General features: G+C 40.4%; 1 protein-coding gene and 1 pseudogene across 2 annotated transcripts in view; one reads left to right on the plus strand and one right to left on the minus strand.

Annotated features, from left to right (window-relative positions):
- The window catches only part of PKP2 (plakophilin 2), a 108,320-nt gene that overhangs the window by 59,767 nt on the left and 33,086 nt on the right, over positions 1-15,467 (minus strand). For both annotated transcript variants that reach the window (XM_065524017.2, XM_005570540.5), the window contains exon 5: positions 545-752. In XM_065524017.2, coding sequence (XP_065380089.1) covers positions 545-752 — 208 coding nt within the window. The remainder of the gene's footprint in view (positions 1-544; positions 753-15,467) is intronic.
- Positions 6,483-14,357, plus strand: LOC107126612 (large ribosomal subunit protein eL33 pseudogene; annotated as a pseudogene).

Consider the following 15,467-nt stretch of genomic DNA (forward strand, 5'->3'; position numbering starts at 1 on the left):
GCCGCAGAACATTTTCCCTTTCAGAAAAAAGGAATTCAGGCTGGGCGCAGTGGCTCATGGCTCATGCCTGTAATCCCAGCACTTTGGGAGGCCGAGGCGGGCGGACAAGGTCAGGAGTTCGAGACCAGCCTGGCGAACATGGTGAAACTAAACTTTAGTAGAAACATGGTCTCTACTAAAAATACAAAAATTAGCTGGGTGTGGTAGCACATGCATGTAATCCCAGCTACTAGGGAGGCTGAGGCAGAATTGCTTGAACCCAGAGGTGGAGGTTGCAGTGAGCCAAGATTGTGCCACTGCACTACAGCCTGGGTGATAGAGCAAGATTCTGTCTAAAAAAAAAAAAAAAAAAAAAAAAGGAATTCAAATATGGCTCAAATCTGGAGTCTAAGCCAGCAGGTAACCATGTTCCTTTAAAGCCATCTCTAGCATAACAATGAGCCCATCAATCATTTGCTCCAGGAAACTTAAGAAAAAGAGATGACGTAAGGCATCTGGCTGGGGTGCAAATGTGTTACGTTCTACAATATTCAGTAAGCACTACCTGTTATTTGTTTTTTAGTCTCCAAGTCTCTGGTTTGCTTCAGCACCTGGAGCAGCCGAGGTATCCCATTTAGTTCAGCCACCTCCAATTTGTTGTCATTGTCTTCAAATACTAAGTTTCTCAAGGCCCCACACACAGATCGCTGAACGTCTTCATTCTGAACTTTTAGGAGCTGCAGAAGCTTGGGGATGCCACGAAGCTGGTTAACCTGGGGAAGAAGTAGATGCACATTTCTAATATTAATTTTGATGTGGCATCAAGACATTCAATGTAATACAAACAGATGAAGTTTACTGATGCTGATTAGAACCTTTCTTCGTCAACAACTATGTGTAGCACAACTGAGATTCTTGTAGAATATACCCCAGCTATAAGGCAGTTATCTGTCATCAAGGAACTTACAGTAAATTCAGGAAGTTAAGACTGAAACCTATGAAATAATTGAAGGCGAAGATTAAGTGATAAAGGGTGCATAGGTACTAGTTAAAGTTAAGTGATAAAAGCTTGGAGCATAATAAAAATGAAGAGAATTGGGAATGTAGGCAGTAAGGGAAGTTTTATTAAAGAATCCAGAATTACGTATGTTTTTTCCTAAGACAAAACTTTATAGTCCATATAAAATGAATAGCATCACTTTCATTAACAGAAGTAAAAATGGATTTACTATGTCAACCTCAGTAGTAATGCAAACTAACCCTAAATTCTTACACTCAATTGCATTGAGTATTTTAAAAGACTTATAAAACCTATGCAAGCAGTTTAAGCAGATAAAATAACTTTACACTTTTAAATGTGTTATTTAAAAAATATTCCTTCTCTCCAAATACGTAAGAAAGCGCATGCTATTAGAGAAAGGGCACAACCACCAATGGGAAACAAACTGATGGTTTAAATTTTGAAACCTATGGGTGTTTAAGAAGAGGCCAAATAATCCTAATCTAAACAAGGAGATTTCCTGTTTTAGTCTGAAAATATTATCTAAAGAAATTAAAAGGCAGACACAGTGTTGGTGAAATGAAACATTAGGTTGTAGACTGAAGGCTTTCCTTCTCTTAGGCTTCCATTCACATTTGATTTTGAAACTTTTAAGTTGCCAAGAGCAGTTGGTAAAGATCTCATTTTCACTATCTTAATGCAGAAATTTTGAGGAAGTAAGTTTTCATGAATGGGCATGAGCTTCCCTTTCAGACGAAGTTTGTCACTTAGCAAGGACACCCTAACTGCCAGCAGTTTATGCTCAGCAGAGAGCTGCATGCCTGGCTTGGGGCAGATTTGCATATTTTCTATGTATCAAACTCTAGCCTCCCTTTCATAGACAGATAAATGGTATTTAGGACACAGGCTCCAATATTACATATTCTTTTGACAGGACTGGAGAAAAGTCTAGAAAGGTGGAAATAAGTATCAGAATTGTAAAACAATATAAATAATAAAAATAATAGCCACAATAACAACCACAATCATTATAATAAAGCAAAAATTACAACTCCTCTCCCTCCTACTTCTAACATTAAGAAGTGTCAGTATAGTGTTAGGAGTTTTATATACATTATCTAATTAATAGATTGCAAGAACCTTAAGAAGAAAGTACTCTTGATTCCTTTAAGGCTTCACTGGACGTAATAAGGAATAAATACTTCCACTTGCTGACTGCCTTCTGAGGAGACATTTGCTGAACAAGAGACAGATGGGAGAGTGGCCACAGCAATTCTGTTGGACTGTGTCTAAAGCCATTTAAATGCATGATAAAGATTTCTTAGCTGGCTGGGTGCGGTGGCTTATGCCTGTAATCCCAGCACTTTGGGAGGTCGAGGTGGGCGAATCACGAGGTCAGGAGTTCGAGACCAGCCTGGCCAACAAGGTGAAACCCCATCTCTATTAAAAATAAAACATTAGCTGGGCGTGGCAGTGCATGCCTGTAATCCCAGCTACTCAGGAGGCTGAGGCAGGAGAATTGCTTGAACCCGGGAGGCGGAGCTTGCAGTGAGCAGAGATGGCACCACTGCACTCCAGCTCGGGCGACAGTGTGAGACTCCATCTCAAAAACAAACAAAAAAGATTTCTTAGCTGTCAAGTAAATCTGGTCCAACAGATTATTTCATCACTTCATCTATTCCTATTACAGGCTGAGTATCCCTTATCTGAAAATCTGAAATCTGAAATACTTCAAAATCTGAAACTTTTTGAATGCTAACATAATGCTCCAAGGGAGTAATTCAGATCTTGGATTTTTGGATTAGGAAGGCTCAACCAATGTAATGCAAATATTCCCAAATCTGAAAAACCCCAAATTCAAAATACTTCTAGTCTCAAGCATTTTGGATAAGCGACACTTAACCTGTATTATACTTCCTTAAAAGCAAAAAAAAAAAAAAAAAAAAAAGAAACACACACACACACACACACCACAATTTATGTTAAAACAATCTGTAATTCACATTTCCCTAATTCCCTAATTTTTATTTCATGGTAAGGTTTTAAGGTAAATTCATACTATCTCTTTTTTTTTTTTTAATACAGAGTCTCACTCTGTCACCCAGGCTGGAGTGCAGTAACATGATCTTGGCTCACTGCAACCTCTGCCCCCTGAGTTCAAGCAATTCTCCTGCCTCACTCAGCCCCCCAATTGCTGGGATTACAGGTGTGCGCTACCACGCCCAGCTAGTTTTTGTATTCTGAGTGGAGATGGGGTTTTGCCATGTCAGCCAGGCTGGTCTCAAATTCCTGACCTCAAGTGATCCACCTACCTTGGCCTCCCAAAGTGCTAGGATTACAGGGGTGAGCCACTGCACCCAGCCAGCTTCCTCCTTTTAATAAGTTAAATTACAGAAAGAAAGGCCTTGACTGGCAAAATAGCACTGTGGGATATATACCCGTGTCTTCTGGGTGAACCCTGTTGTTCTGTTACCATGCCACATTGCCTGTTTCTAAGTTTTTGAGAAAATATAAGTTTACAATATAAATTCACACTGTATAAGCTACATGAATGCCAGATATACCAAATCTTCCCAGTAGCAGTATACATATCAGATGCAAAAACAAAATCCTATTTGTCCTGAGGTACTTTGGCAGCTTTAGACATATTTTATTAACTTAATTCTTAATTTATAAGTTGTCTTCTTCAAAATATGATGGGAAATGGCTTACTGGCCATATTGTATTTCAAGCTGCAATCATAGAATTAGTACAAAGTGACATATGGAAGCCTCCCCCAGCTCAGAACAGCTCCCTTACCCTGTCACCTTTATCACCTTGGCTTTCAGCACTCGCTCTAGCCCGGAAAGAGAGAACTACAGACACAGCGGTGCTCCGATAAAGGCTGAAATCTGGCTACAGCTCTACTTACTGTATAACTTGACTCCCTAGTGTCTGGTACTTATCCCAAGTTTAAAAATAGGCTTTAGTTACTTTCATCGATTTTATCAAGCAAATGGATATAAATCCTGCTAAACACAAAAAGTTAATGACCTTCTCCTTGCATTTAACTAAAAGATGGTAGGTGATGAATCCTATCCACAGTAGGACCAATGTCAAATATGCTGCTCTTGTCCTTAACATTCAGGGAAGCAGCTGGGACCAGAGAGGTTTGATGAGTTTCCCAATTATACTGAATCCTCGGGGTATTTTTCCCTCCTTTGGGAAAAGGAAAAAAGAAATAGACTAACATGCATGTTTCAGAACTTCAAAAAAGTTATCATTTGAGTTGGTTTCTAAATACATGAAAGGGCAGAGTCACATATGAGAATCTTAACTCTCTCTGTGGCTTTATTCTGATTATCTTTCCTGTCAATTACAAAATAAGTAAATGACGAGGACTTCTGGTTGCAAATAAGTACAGGGAACACACGGCCTCTGCTGAGGCAAAGGCTCTGTCCAGCCCCGGAGCCTTTGCTCTCACTTCCTCCTCCTGTCTGGAAGGTTCAGTCCACTCTGCCTCTCTTCCAGCAAAGCCCTATTCATCCTGTGGGATCCAGCTCAAATGTCACCTCCTCTATGAAATGTCACTCCCTTTCTCTGCTTTCCCTCCCATTAGAATTAATCACTCCCTGTAAATTGACATAACCTTTCAGGAAGGCAAGTGGCAATATGTGTCAAAACTTTTAAAATATTCACTTCTAGTAACCTTTATTGGGAAACAATGTGAAATGAAGACACAGACTAACATGCAAAAATAGTGACTACTTCTTTTATAATAGCAGAAAATAAGAAACCATGAATATCCAGCAGTGGGGGAAGACTGGTTGATAGTTGTCACATACCCATATGTTGAGGTATCCACAGGTGAGGCAGACCTGACAAAGACACTATTAGCCACACAGTTCCCTCACTAGTCAAATGGGAATTACTGTGTAAGATGAGCAATTACATGTCAGGCACACAGCAGTCACTCAATACAAGGTTGCAACTACCATCACCTTTAACAAGTTAACTGAAACTGGCCATCAGAGAAATGCAAATCAAAACCACAATGAGATACCATCTCATACCAGTTAGAATGGCAATCACTAAAAAGTCAGGAAACAACAGTTGCTGGAGAGGATGTGGAGAAATAGGAACACTTTTACACTGTTGTTGTTGGGACTATAAACTAGTTCAACCATTGAGGAAGACAGTGTGGCGATTCCTCAAGGATCTAGAACTAGAAATACCATTTGACCCAGCCATCCCATTACTGGGTATATACCCAAAGGATTATAAATCATGCTGCTATAAAGACACATGCACACGTATGTTTATTGCGGCACTATTCACAATAGCAAAGACTTGGAACCAACCCAAATGTCTATCAGTGGCAGACTGGATTAAGAAAATGTGGCACACATACACTATGGAATACTATGCTGTCATAAAAAAGGATGAGTTCATGTCCTTTGTAGGGACATGGATGAAGCTGGAAACCATCATTCTGAGCAAACTATCGCAAGGACAGAAAACCAAACACCGCATGTTCTCACTCATAGGTGGGAATTGAACAGTGAGACCACTTGGACACAGGAAGGGGAATACCACACACCAGGGCCTGTTGTGTGGAGAGGGGAGAGAGGAGGGATAGCATTAGGAGATATACCTAATGTAAATGACGAGTTAACGGGTGCAGCACACCAACATGGCACTTGTATACACATGTAACAAACCTGTACATTGTGCACATGTACCCTAGAACTTAAAGTATGATAATAAAAAAAAACAAAAAAAAATTGTTATAAAAATTCATATGTCATTTAAAAAATGGAATAAGGCCAGGCGTGATTGCTCATGCCTATAATCCCAGCACTTTGGAAGGCTGAGGCAGGTTAGATCACTTGAGGTCAGGAGTTCAAGACCAGCCTGGCCTTAGTGAAACCAGGTCTCTACTAAAAATACAAAAAATTAGCTGGGCGTGCTGGTGCAAGCCTGTAATCCCAGCTACTGGGGAGGCTAAGGCAGAAGAATTGCTTGAATCCGGGAGGCAGAGGTTGCAGTGAGCTGACATAGCGCCACTGCACTCCAGCCTGGGCGACAGAGCGAGACTCCATCTCAAAAAAAATAAAAAAAATAAAAATGGAATAAAACATCTATGCATTTCTACTTATAAACACAGGCAAAAAGGAAATGAGATTAGGGAATTTGGGAGAAGTGGCAAATGTATGAGTCATAAATAGGATCTGCCATTTTCTATGTTTTCAAATAACAAGCCTGTATTTGTGCACACTTTTAAAAATTGAAATAAAAATTTTCTTTTGTGGGGACAAAGAAAGCTACATAAGCAATTTGATTGAAGATATGTAAATATAAGCATTAAAAATTAGAGAACAAACCCAAAATGATAATGGGGAGATTATGGGTGCATTTTCTTTTATGTTTTTTAATTTCTCAAATTTCTTATCAAAAACTTGAATTTGTTTTATAATAAGTTTTTGCAAGATATTTATGGCAGTAACTACTTCAATAATGCGATATGAAACAGCATGAAAATAAGACCATGTTAAAAGGGGTCTTACGACTAAATAAGGGATTTATCTTTTATCCTGCAGGCAATGGGGGCAGTTATCGGAAAGGTCTCCCTGGGGTCCGTGAGGCATGAGACTATTAGGAATGGATAAGAATGGAGATAGGGATGTTAATCTGGAGACAGCTGGATTAACACAAGATGGTGCTGGGACCAAGTCAGTAGCTCTGAGTAGGGAGGGAAAGATGTGGGTAGATTCCAGATACTTTTAAAAGTAGCATTAATAGGACTTGAAGACTAAGTGACTATGAGAGGTAAGTTAAAAAGAAGGTTCAGCACATGTTCTCACTCATAGGCGGGAATTGAACAATGAGAACACTTGGACACAGGATGGGGAACATCACACACCCGGGCCTGTTATGGGGTAGGGGGAGCGGGGAGAGATAGCATTAGGAGATATACCTAATGTAAATGATGAGTTAAAGGGTGCAGCACGCCAACATGGCACATGTATACATATGTAACAAACCTGTACGCTGTGCATATGTACCCTAGAACTTAAAGTATAATAATAATTAAAAAAAAGATTCAAAGTATTCAAGTTTTGGTGTCAAATTACCTGGGTGAACTACCCTCCTACCGTTCACTGACAGGGAACAATATGCTTGGAGTTATTGCCTTGGGGCAGGCAGTGCACCATTATCTGATTGCATTATCAGGACAACTCTTGGCAGGAGAACTATTTCCACTTTATAGGTAAGAAAGCTGAAGCTCAGAGAAGGAAAATATCTTGCCCAAGGGCATCTATGTAATTAGGGTGCTGGGAATCAAATTCAGCTAGCAGTGACTCTTGAGAGTCCATGATTAAGCCACCAATGTCCTGCCTCCGAGCCCAACAGGAAGAACAAGTTCAGAGGGAGGGTTGGAGAGTAGAGAAGAAAAGCAAAAGAAGATAATAGGTTCAGGCTGGCATTACGGCTCATGTCTGTAATCCTAGCACTTTGGGAGGCCAAGGTGGGAAGACCGCTTGAGCCCAGGAGTTCAAGACCAGCTTGGGCAACGCAGGGAGATCCCATCTGTATAAAAAATGTTTAAAAATTAGCTGGGCATAGTGGCATGCACCTGTAGTCTCAGCTACTCGGGAGGCTGAGACAGGAGGATTGCTTGAGCTCAGAAGGTCGAGGCTACAGTGCGCCATGATAGTGCCACTGCCCTGCAGCCTGGGCAGCAGAGTAAGAACATGTCTGAAAAAAAAAAAAAAAAAAAGAGAGAGAGAGAGAGATCAACAGTGTAAAACACCAAAAATCCTAATCAAACAAACAAAATGAGGACTGAAAAGCTGCTACTGGTTTTAAAAGTATTATGATTTAAAATTTTGATCTCTATGTCCAAATTATAATTTTCTTTCATACATACATTTAAAAACTATAGTACCATGTTTAATATAAGGATTTTTCAAATGTTCTTGGGTTATAACATTATAATTCTTAGGCTTTCTATGAAGCATATACATTTTTAGTTTTGCATATAATTTTCATGTTTCATCATTCTCAAAACCAGTCTTTGTTCTAGTTTTATCTCTGAGTAATGGTCAAGCCAGCAAACACAACTTCAATCCTATGTGTAAGCAAAATGATACTTTTAATCAAATTAGTAATTTAAGAGATAGTAGAAATCTAGACCAACTTGGGCAACAGAATAAAAATTCCAGTAATTTGTAATACGAAATCGAAGCATACATAATGATGCCCAGTTTTTAAAAACTAGGAATAGGCCCTGGTGTGGCGGCTCATGCCTATAATGCCCAGCACTTTGAGAGGCCGAAGTGGGAAGACTACTGGAGCCCAGGGATTTGTGACCAGCCTGGGAACACAGGGAGACCCCATCTCTATGAAAAAAAAAAATTAGCCAGGCATGGTGGTATGTGCCTGTGGCTCCAAGCTACTTGGGAGGCTAAGGTGGGAGGAATGACGCCCAGAGGTCAAGGCTGCAGTGAGCCATGATCACACCATGCACTCCAGCCTGGGCAACAGAACAAGACCCTGTCTCAAACAAACAAACAAAACTCCCCCAAAACCAGGGATAAACAAATATTTAAAGATTTAAAGATATTTAAATCTAAATATTAAAACAAGTATTTAAATATTTAAAGACAAATATTTAAAGATTTATCTCTGACTAGCTATTAAAGGATCAATATTTAGCCCCATTCCCTTCACCTATATGTATAAAGAAGGTTCATCACTAGCTAAATATCTTCTAAAATCCTTACTCATTCTTCCTATGGAGCAAATAGGCAAAGGGTCAGTGAGAAATACTCCATAATTACACAACTTTTGAAACAGAAAAGTCCAGATGTAGGGATAGGTCTTTTAAAGCAATATCTAACATACAGACATCGAGATGAAAAATATTGAGTTTGATCTCACAAGAATTTTAAAATCTTGCATGATGAAAGATACCATAAACAAAGTTAGCAACAACAACAAAGATAGAACAGGAGAAACTATCTGCCACATAAGTAACAACAGATTAATATGTGTAATAGGTAAAGAACTGTAAGTCATTATGAAAGAAACATATCTTAGTAGAAAAAATACACAATGGATTAAAAATGACAATTTTTTTTTTTTTTTTTTTTTTTTTGAGACGGAGTCTCACGCTGTTGCCCAGGCTGGAGTGCAGTGGTGCGATCTCGGCTCACTGCAAGCTCCGCCTCCCGGGTTCCCGCCATTCTCCTGCCTCAGCCTCCTGAGTAGCTGGGACTACAGGCGCCCGCCACCGCGCCCGGCTAATTTTTTGTATTTTTAGTAGAGACGGGGTTTCACTGTGGTCTCGATCTCCTGACCTTGTGATCCGCCCGCCTCGGCCTCCCAAAGTGCTGGGATTACAGGCTTGAGCCACCGCGCCCGGCCAAAAAAATGACAATTCACTGAAGAAATACAAAGTCAAAAACCACACCAAAAGGTGCTCAACTTCATGAATAATTAATGAATGCAAGTGAAAAAAAAAATCAGCAGAAGCTCTTTTGTGTGACCCTTCCTCAACCGAACTGCAAGGTTTACCAACCACATGCTCTTTTCCCTCTGTGAAACCTCCTTGATTCTCAGAGTACTATCAAAGCTGGTAGGTTACTCGATTTGAGCCTTTGCACTTCTATTTCTACCAGTTGAGTTACATGTTTACCAATAGTAATTTAGGTTTGTTTCCCAGTGTATTTATGTCAATTGTATTTGTTATAATTATGTAATTTACTTACCTATTCTATAAATGGATGGAATGTAAGTATAGAAAGAGTACTTATTTCGCTGAAAATTAATCTGAATATTTTGGAAAGACTAGATGAAGGTGAAAAGCTTAAGAGAGCTTTGTAATTAGTGGTGGATAGAATTAATGTAAGAGACTAGGATTTGAACTCAGATGAATTAGTTCCATTAAGTTCTCATTCCACTTTAAACTTAAACTAAAAATGGCAGATGATCTATAATGGGCATAGTTTATGCATGCAAGATGACGACAAATTCTAGAAAAGTGTTTATCACTTTAAAAAATAATTTTCTCAATAACTTTTTTTGTGTGTTTGTATGACAGAGTCTCTCGCTGTTGTCCAGGCTGAAGTACACTGGCATGATCCTGGCTCACTGCAACTTCTGCCTCCTGGGTTCAAGCTATCCTCCTGCCTCAGCCTTCTGAGTAGCTGGGACTACAGGTGCGTGTCACCATGCCAGTTAATTCTTGTATTTTTAGTACAGATGGGGTTTCGCCATGGTGGCCAGGCTGGTCTTGAACTTCTGACCTCAGATGATGTGCCTGCCTTGGCCTCCCGAAGTGCAGGGATTACAGGTATGAGACACTGCACCTGGCCCTCAATAACTCTTTGGACAACTACTAGTCTTGATTTCAAAATATAAGAAAATTTCTATGATAATGAAATGCCAATTTTTGCTTCTCAGATTAACAAAAACAAAAGAATAATACCTTGTGGTAGTAATGGTACATGGAAATGAACACTCTGATAAAATGTTGATGGGAGTATAAACTTGTACAGTTTTTCGGAGGACTTATTGGGGAGTTATTTATCAAAATTAAAAATGACTTGATAGTTATTAACAACTCAACTTACCTACTGCCTGAAACAAAAATTGGACAAAGCATACAATGGTTTCAATAACTGAATATTAGTAAATGATGGATAGCGATCCCTTAGATATCACTGCCTTGGGAGAGTTCCCAGGCTACAGGGCAGTGAGAGAAAACTTAAGTGAAACTCAATAGAGTTGAGGGCACAGAGCTCAGAGTCTGAGAAGACCAAAGGGGCGAATTTGTTCAGAAAAGAGTATCACAGAGAAAAGAGCCGAACAGAAAGGGAGCTCCTGAGATCTGCAGAGGACCTGCCCGCTAGTATTCAGTAGAGTATTAATTAGTGCACATGGTATGAGGAAACTGTCTGAGGCCAGGGAAATAATCATCCAAAAGGATTTAAGGGAACAGCTCCCCATGTTCACACAGGCCTAGGAACAATGACTATTTTTGTCAGCCAGCCAGAAAAATCTCAAAAATTCCTGCTACATTAGGTAGAGTTCTCAGAAGTGTCTTGCCTTAAGAAGTAGGGATTAATGATCTCTAGAATAAATGCTGCTCTGGTTCCACTTAACGAATCTTAAAAGTAGAATTTGAGTGCAAGGAGAGGGAAAGCATTAGGACAAATACCGAATGCATGCGGGGCTTAAAACCTAGATGATGGGTTGATAATGCAGCAAACCACCATGGCACATGTATACCTATGTAACAAACCTGCACACTGCACATGTATCCCAGAGCTTAAAGTAAAATTTTTTTAAAAAGTAGAATTTGGTCTGGGCGTGGTGGCTCAGGCCTGTAATACCACCACTTTGGGAAGCCAAGGTGGGTGGATCATGAGGTCAGGAGTTTGAGACCAGCCTGGCCAGCATGGTGAAACCCCATCTCTACTAAAAATACAAAAATTAGCCCAGCATGGTGGTGCGTGCCTGTAATCCCAGCTACTTGGGAGGCTGAGGCCTGAGAATCGCTTGAACCTGGGAGGTGGAGGTTGCAGTGAGCCGAGATCACACCACTGCACTCCAGCCTCTGGGACAGAGCAAGACTCCATCTCAACACAAACAAACAAACAAAGTAGAATTTGAAAGGATCAAACTGTTTCCAAGTACCTTAACTGCACCCAGAACAAAGCTCAATGACCCATAATGTGGAGAAAAGCCAATCAATCAAAAGCTACCTAGAATAGACACAGATGTTAGAATTAGCAGACAAGAACATTAAGGTAGCAATTTTATCTGTCTTCCGTATGTTCAAAAATCTTGAGCAAAGATGGAACATGTTAAATAGAAACATATAAGACATAAAAATACTGAAATCTAACTTTTAGAGATGAAAACTACAATGAAGAAAAAACACACTGAATAAGATTAATGGCATATTAAACACATATTAAGAGATTAGCAAACTTACAGCATAGGAATTGAACTTGTCTAAAAACACAGAGAAAGAAGACTAAAAAAGAAAGCTCTAAAGAAGCCTAATATGTATGTGATTGTAGTTCCCACAGGAGGAATAGAAAAAATGTGACATTTTTCTAATTTTGATGAAAAGTAGAAACTCACAAATCTATGAAGCTCAGTGAACTCCCAAGCACAAAAAACTAAGAGAAACTACACTAAGGCACATGTGACCAAACTGATCAACACCAATAAGAAAGAAAATCTTAAAAGCAGCCAGAGGGGGTTGGAAAAGACACATGTATGGAGGAAGGAAGATAAGGATGACAGGAGATTTCTTGTCTAAAACAATGCAAGTGATGCAAGTGAGAAGACAGTGGAGCAACTTTCTTTCTTTCTTTGAGACAGAGACAGGGTGTCACCCAGGCTGGAGTTGCAGTGGCGCGATCTCAGCTGACTGCAACCTTCGCCTCCTGGGTTCAAGTGATTCTCCTGCCTCAGCCTCCTAAGTAGCTGGGATTACAGGCACCCGCCACCATACCTGGCTAAGTTTGTATTTTTAGTAGAGACAGGGTTTTGCCATGTTGCCCAGGCCGGTCTTGAACTCCTGGCCTCAAGTGATCTGCCCACCTCAGTCCTCCAAAGGGCTAAGATTACAGGCGTTAGCCACCGCACTGTGGCCAACTTTCAGTACTAATATTTAGAAACGGTCAACCTAGAATTCTAAAGCCAGTGAAAATACCTTTCAAAAGCAAAGATGAAATTCTTTTCCAGACATACAAAAGGTGAAATAATGCAGGTTTGCTGGTGATGAACTAAAATATTTTTAAAAAATTCTTCAGGCCGGGCGCAGTGGCTCACGCCTGTAATCTCAGCACTTTGGGAGGCCGGCGTGGGCGAATCACGAGGTCAGGAGATTGAGACCGTCCTGGCTAACACGGTGAAACCCCGTCTCTATTAAAAATACAAAAAATTAGCCAGGCGTGGTGGCGGCACCTGTAGTCCCAGCTACTCAGGAGGCTGAGGCAGGAGAATGGCCTAAACCCGGGAGGTGGAGCTTGCAGTGAACCCAGATCGTGCCACTGCACTCCAGCCTGGGCCACAGAGCCAGACTGCATCTCAAACAAAACAAAACAAAACAAAAATTCTTCAAGTAGGCCAGGCGCAGTGGCTCACACCTGTAATTCCAGCACTTTGGGAGGCCGAGGTGGGTGGATCACCTGAAGTCGGGAGTTTGAGACCATCCTGACCAACACGGAGAAACCCTGTCTCTACTAAAAATACAAAATTAGCCAGGCATGGTGACACATGCCTGTAATCCCAGCTACTCAGGAGGCTGGGGCAGGAGAATCACTTAAACCTGGGAGGCGGATGTTGCGGTAAGCCAAGATTGCACCATTGCACTCCAGCCTGGACAACAAGAGTGAAAGTCTGTCTCAAAAAAAAAAAAAAAAAGAAAAAAGAAAGAAAAGAAAAGAAAAAAGAAAGAAAAGAAAAGAAAATTCTTCAGGTAGTCTGGGCATGGTGGCTCATACCTATAATCCCTGCACTTTGGGAGATAGATCACTTGAGGAGGACCCAAGTGGATCACTTTGAGAGGCGGATCACTTGAGGTCAGGAGTGAAAGACCAGCCTGGTCAACATGGCAAAACCCTATCTCTACTAAAAACACACAAATTAGCCAGGCCACCTAGTGCCCACCTGTAATTCCAGCTACTCAGGAGGCTGAGTCAGGAGAATTGCATGAACGCAAAAGGTGGAGGTTGCAGTGAGCCAAGATCACGCCACTGCACTCCAGCCTGGGCAACAGAGCGAGACTCCATCTCATAAATAAATAAATAAATAAATAAATAAATAAATAAATATTCTTGCTTCACCATCTTGGATCCTGGGGAGGCCTGCTAGGAACAGGACTTCTAAAAGGAAATACGTCTGGAAAGCAGGCTGTAGTCCAGAGCCATTTTTGCTGGCTATAAGTGGAGTCTCCAGAACCAAAGGGAACACATCTCTTCTTAAAATTAAAGGTGTTTATGCCCGAGAGGAAACAGAATTCTATTTGGGCAAGAGATGTCCTTATGTATACAAAGCAAAGAACAACATGGTGACTCCTGGCGGCAAACCGAACAAAACCAGAGTGATCTGGGGAAAGGTAACTTGGGCCCACGAAAACAGTGGCATGGTTTGTGCCAAATTCTGAAGCGGTCTTCCTGCTAAAGCTATTGGACACAGAGTCCAAGTGATGCGGTACCCCTCAAGGATTTAAACTAATGAAACAATAATAAATAAAAGTGGGTTTGTAAAAAACAAAACAAAACAAAATTTTAGGTAAAGGTAAATGATCACAGTATCTACACAAACAGATAAAGACCACTGGGGCAACTTAGATCAAATGGGCAAATCCCTTGAAAGACACAAACTACCAAAGCTCACTAAAAAAGCAACAGATAGCCCAAATAGCCCCGCAGCTGTTAAAGAAACTGAATTTGTAGCTAAGGCTTCTACACATAAAAAACTTCAGGCTGAGATGGCTTCACTGCTGAAGTCTACCAAACATTTAAGGAAGAAATAATACCATTTCTAACCAAACTCTTTCAAAAAACTGAAAAGAAGGGAATATTTCCTAGTAAATTCTATGAGACTAGTATTACCCTCAACTCAGAATCAAAGACACTAAAAGTACAGATCATGTCTTTTATACATACAGACATAAAATTTCTTAACAAGATTTTAGCAAATCTAGTCATAAAACCTACAAAGTGATAGTACATCATAACCAGGTGGGTTTATGAATGGAATAACATTTCAAAATCAATCAAGGTAATTTACCATAATGGCAAAATTAAAAACCCTAAAAAATTTCAATAAATGCATAAAAAGCATCTGACAAAATCCAACATCCATTTGTGATTCAAAAACTCCATTAAAGCAGGAGTAGAAGGGAAGTTCTTCAACTTGATATGGTCATTTATAAAAAACCTACAGGGTTGGGCGCGGTGGCTCATGCCTGTAGTCCCAGCACTTTGGGAGACTGAGGCGGGCGGATCACGAGGTCAGGAGATCAACACCATCCTGGCTAACACGGTGAAACCCCATCTCTACCAAAAATACAAAAAAAAAAAAAAAAATTAGCTGGGCATGGTGGCGGGCGCCTGTAGTCCCAGCCACTCAGGAGGCTGATGCAGGAGAATGGCGTGAACCCTGGAGGCGGAGTATGCAGTGAGCTGAGATCGCACCACTGCACTCCAGCATGGGCGACAGAGCGAGACTCTGTCTCAAAAACAAACAAACAAACAAAAAAACCTACAGGTAGCATAATATTTAAGGGTGAAAGAAAGATTGAATACTTTTGCCCTGAGATCGGAAACAGGATAATATGCCTACGCTCACCATTTCTTTTCAAGATTGTAGGAGAGGTTCTAGCCAGTACTCTCTCTCTCTCCATATATATATATATACACACACAAAAATATATATATATATTACATATATATTATCTATTCTATATACTAGCAATGAA

This window comes from Macaca fascicularis, chromosome 11 (genome assembly GCF_037993035.2).
Source record: "Macaca fascicularis isolate 582-1 chromosome 11, T2T-MFA8v1.1".
Taxonomy (NCBI): Eukaryota; Metazoa; Chordata; class Mammalia; order Primates; family Cercopithecidae; genus Macaca; species Macaca fascicularis.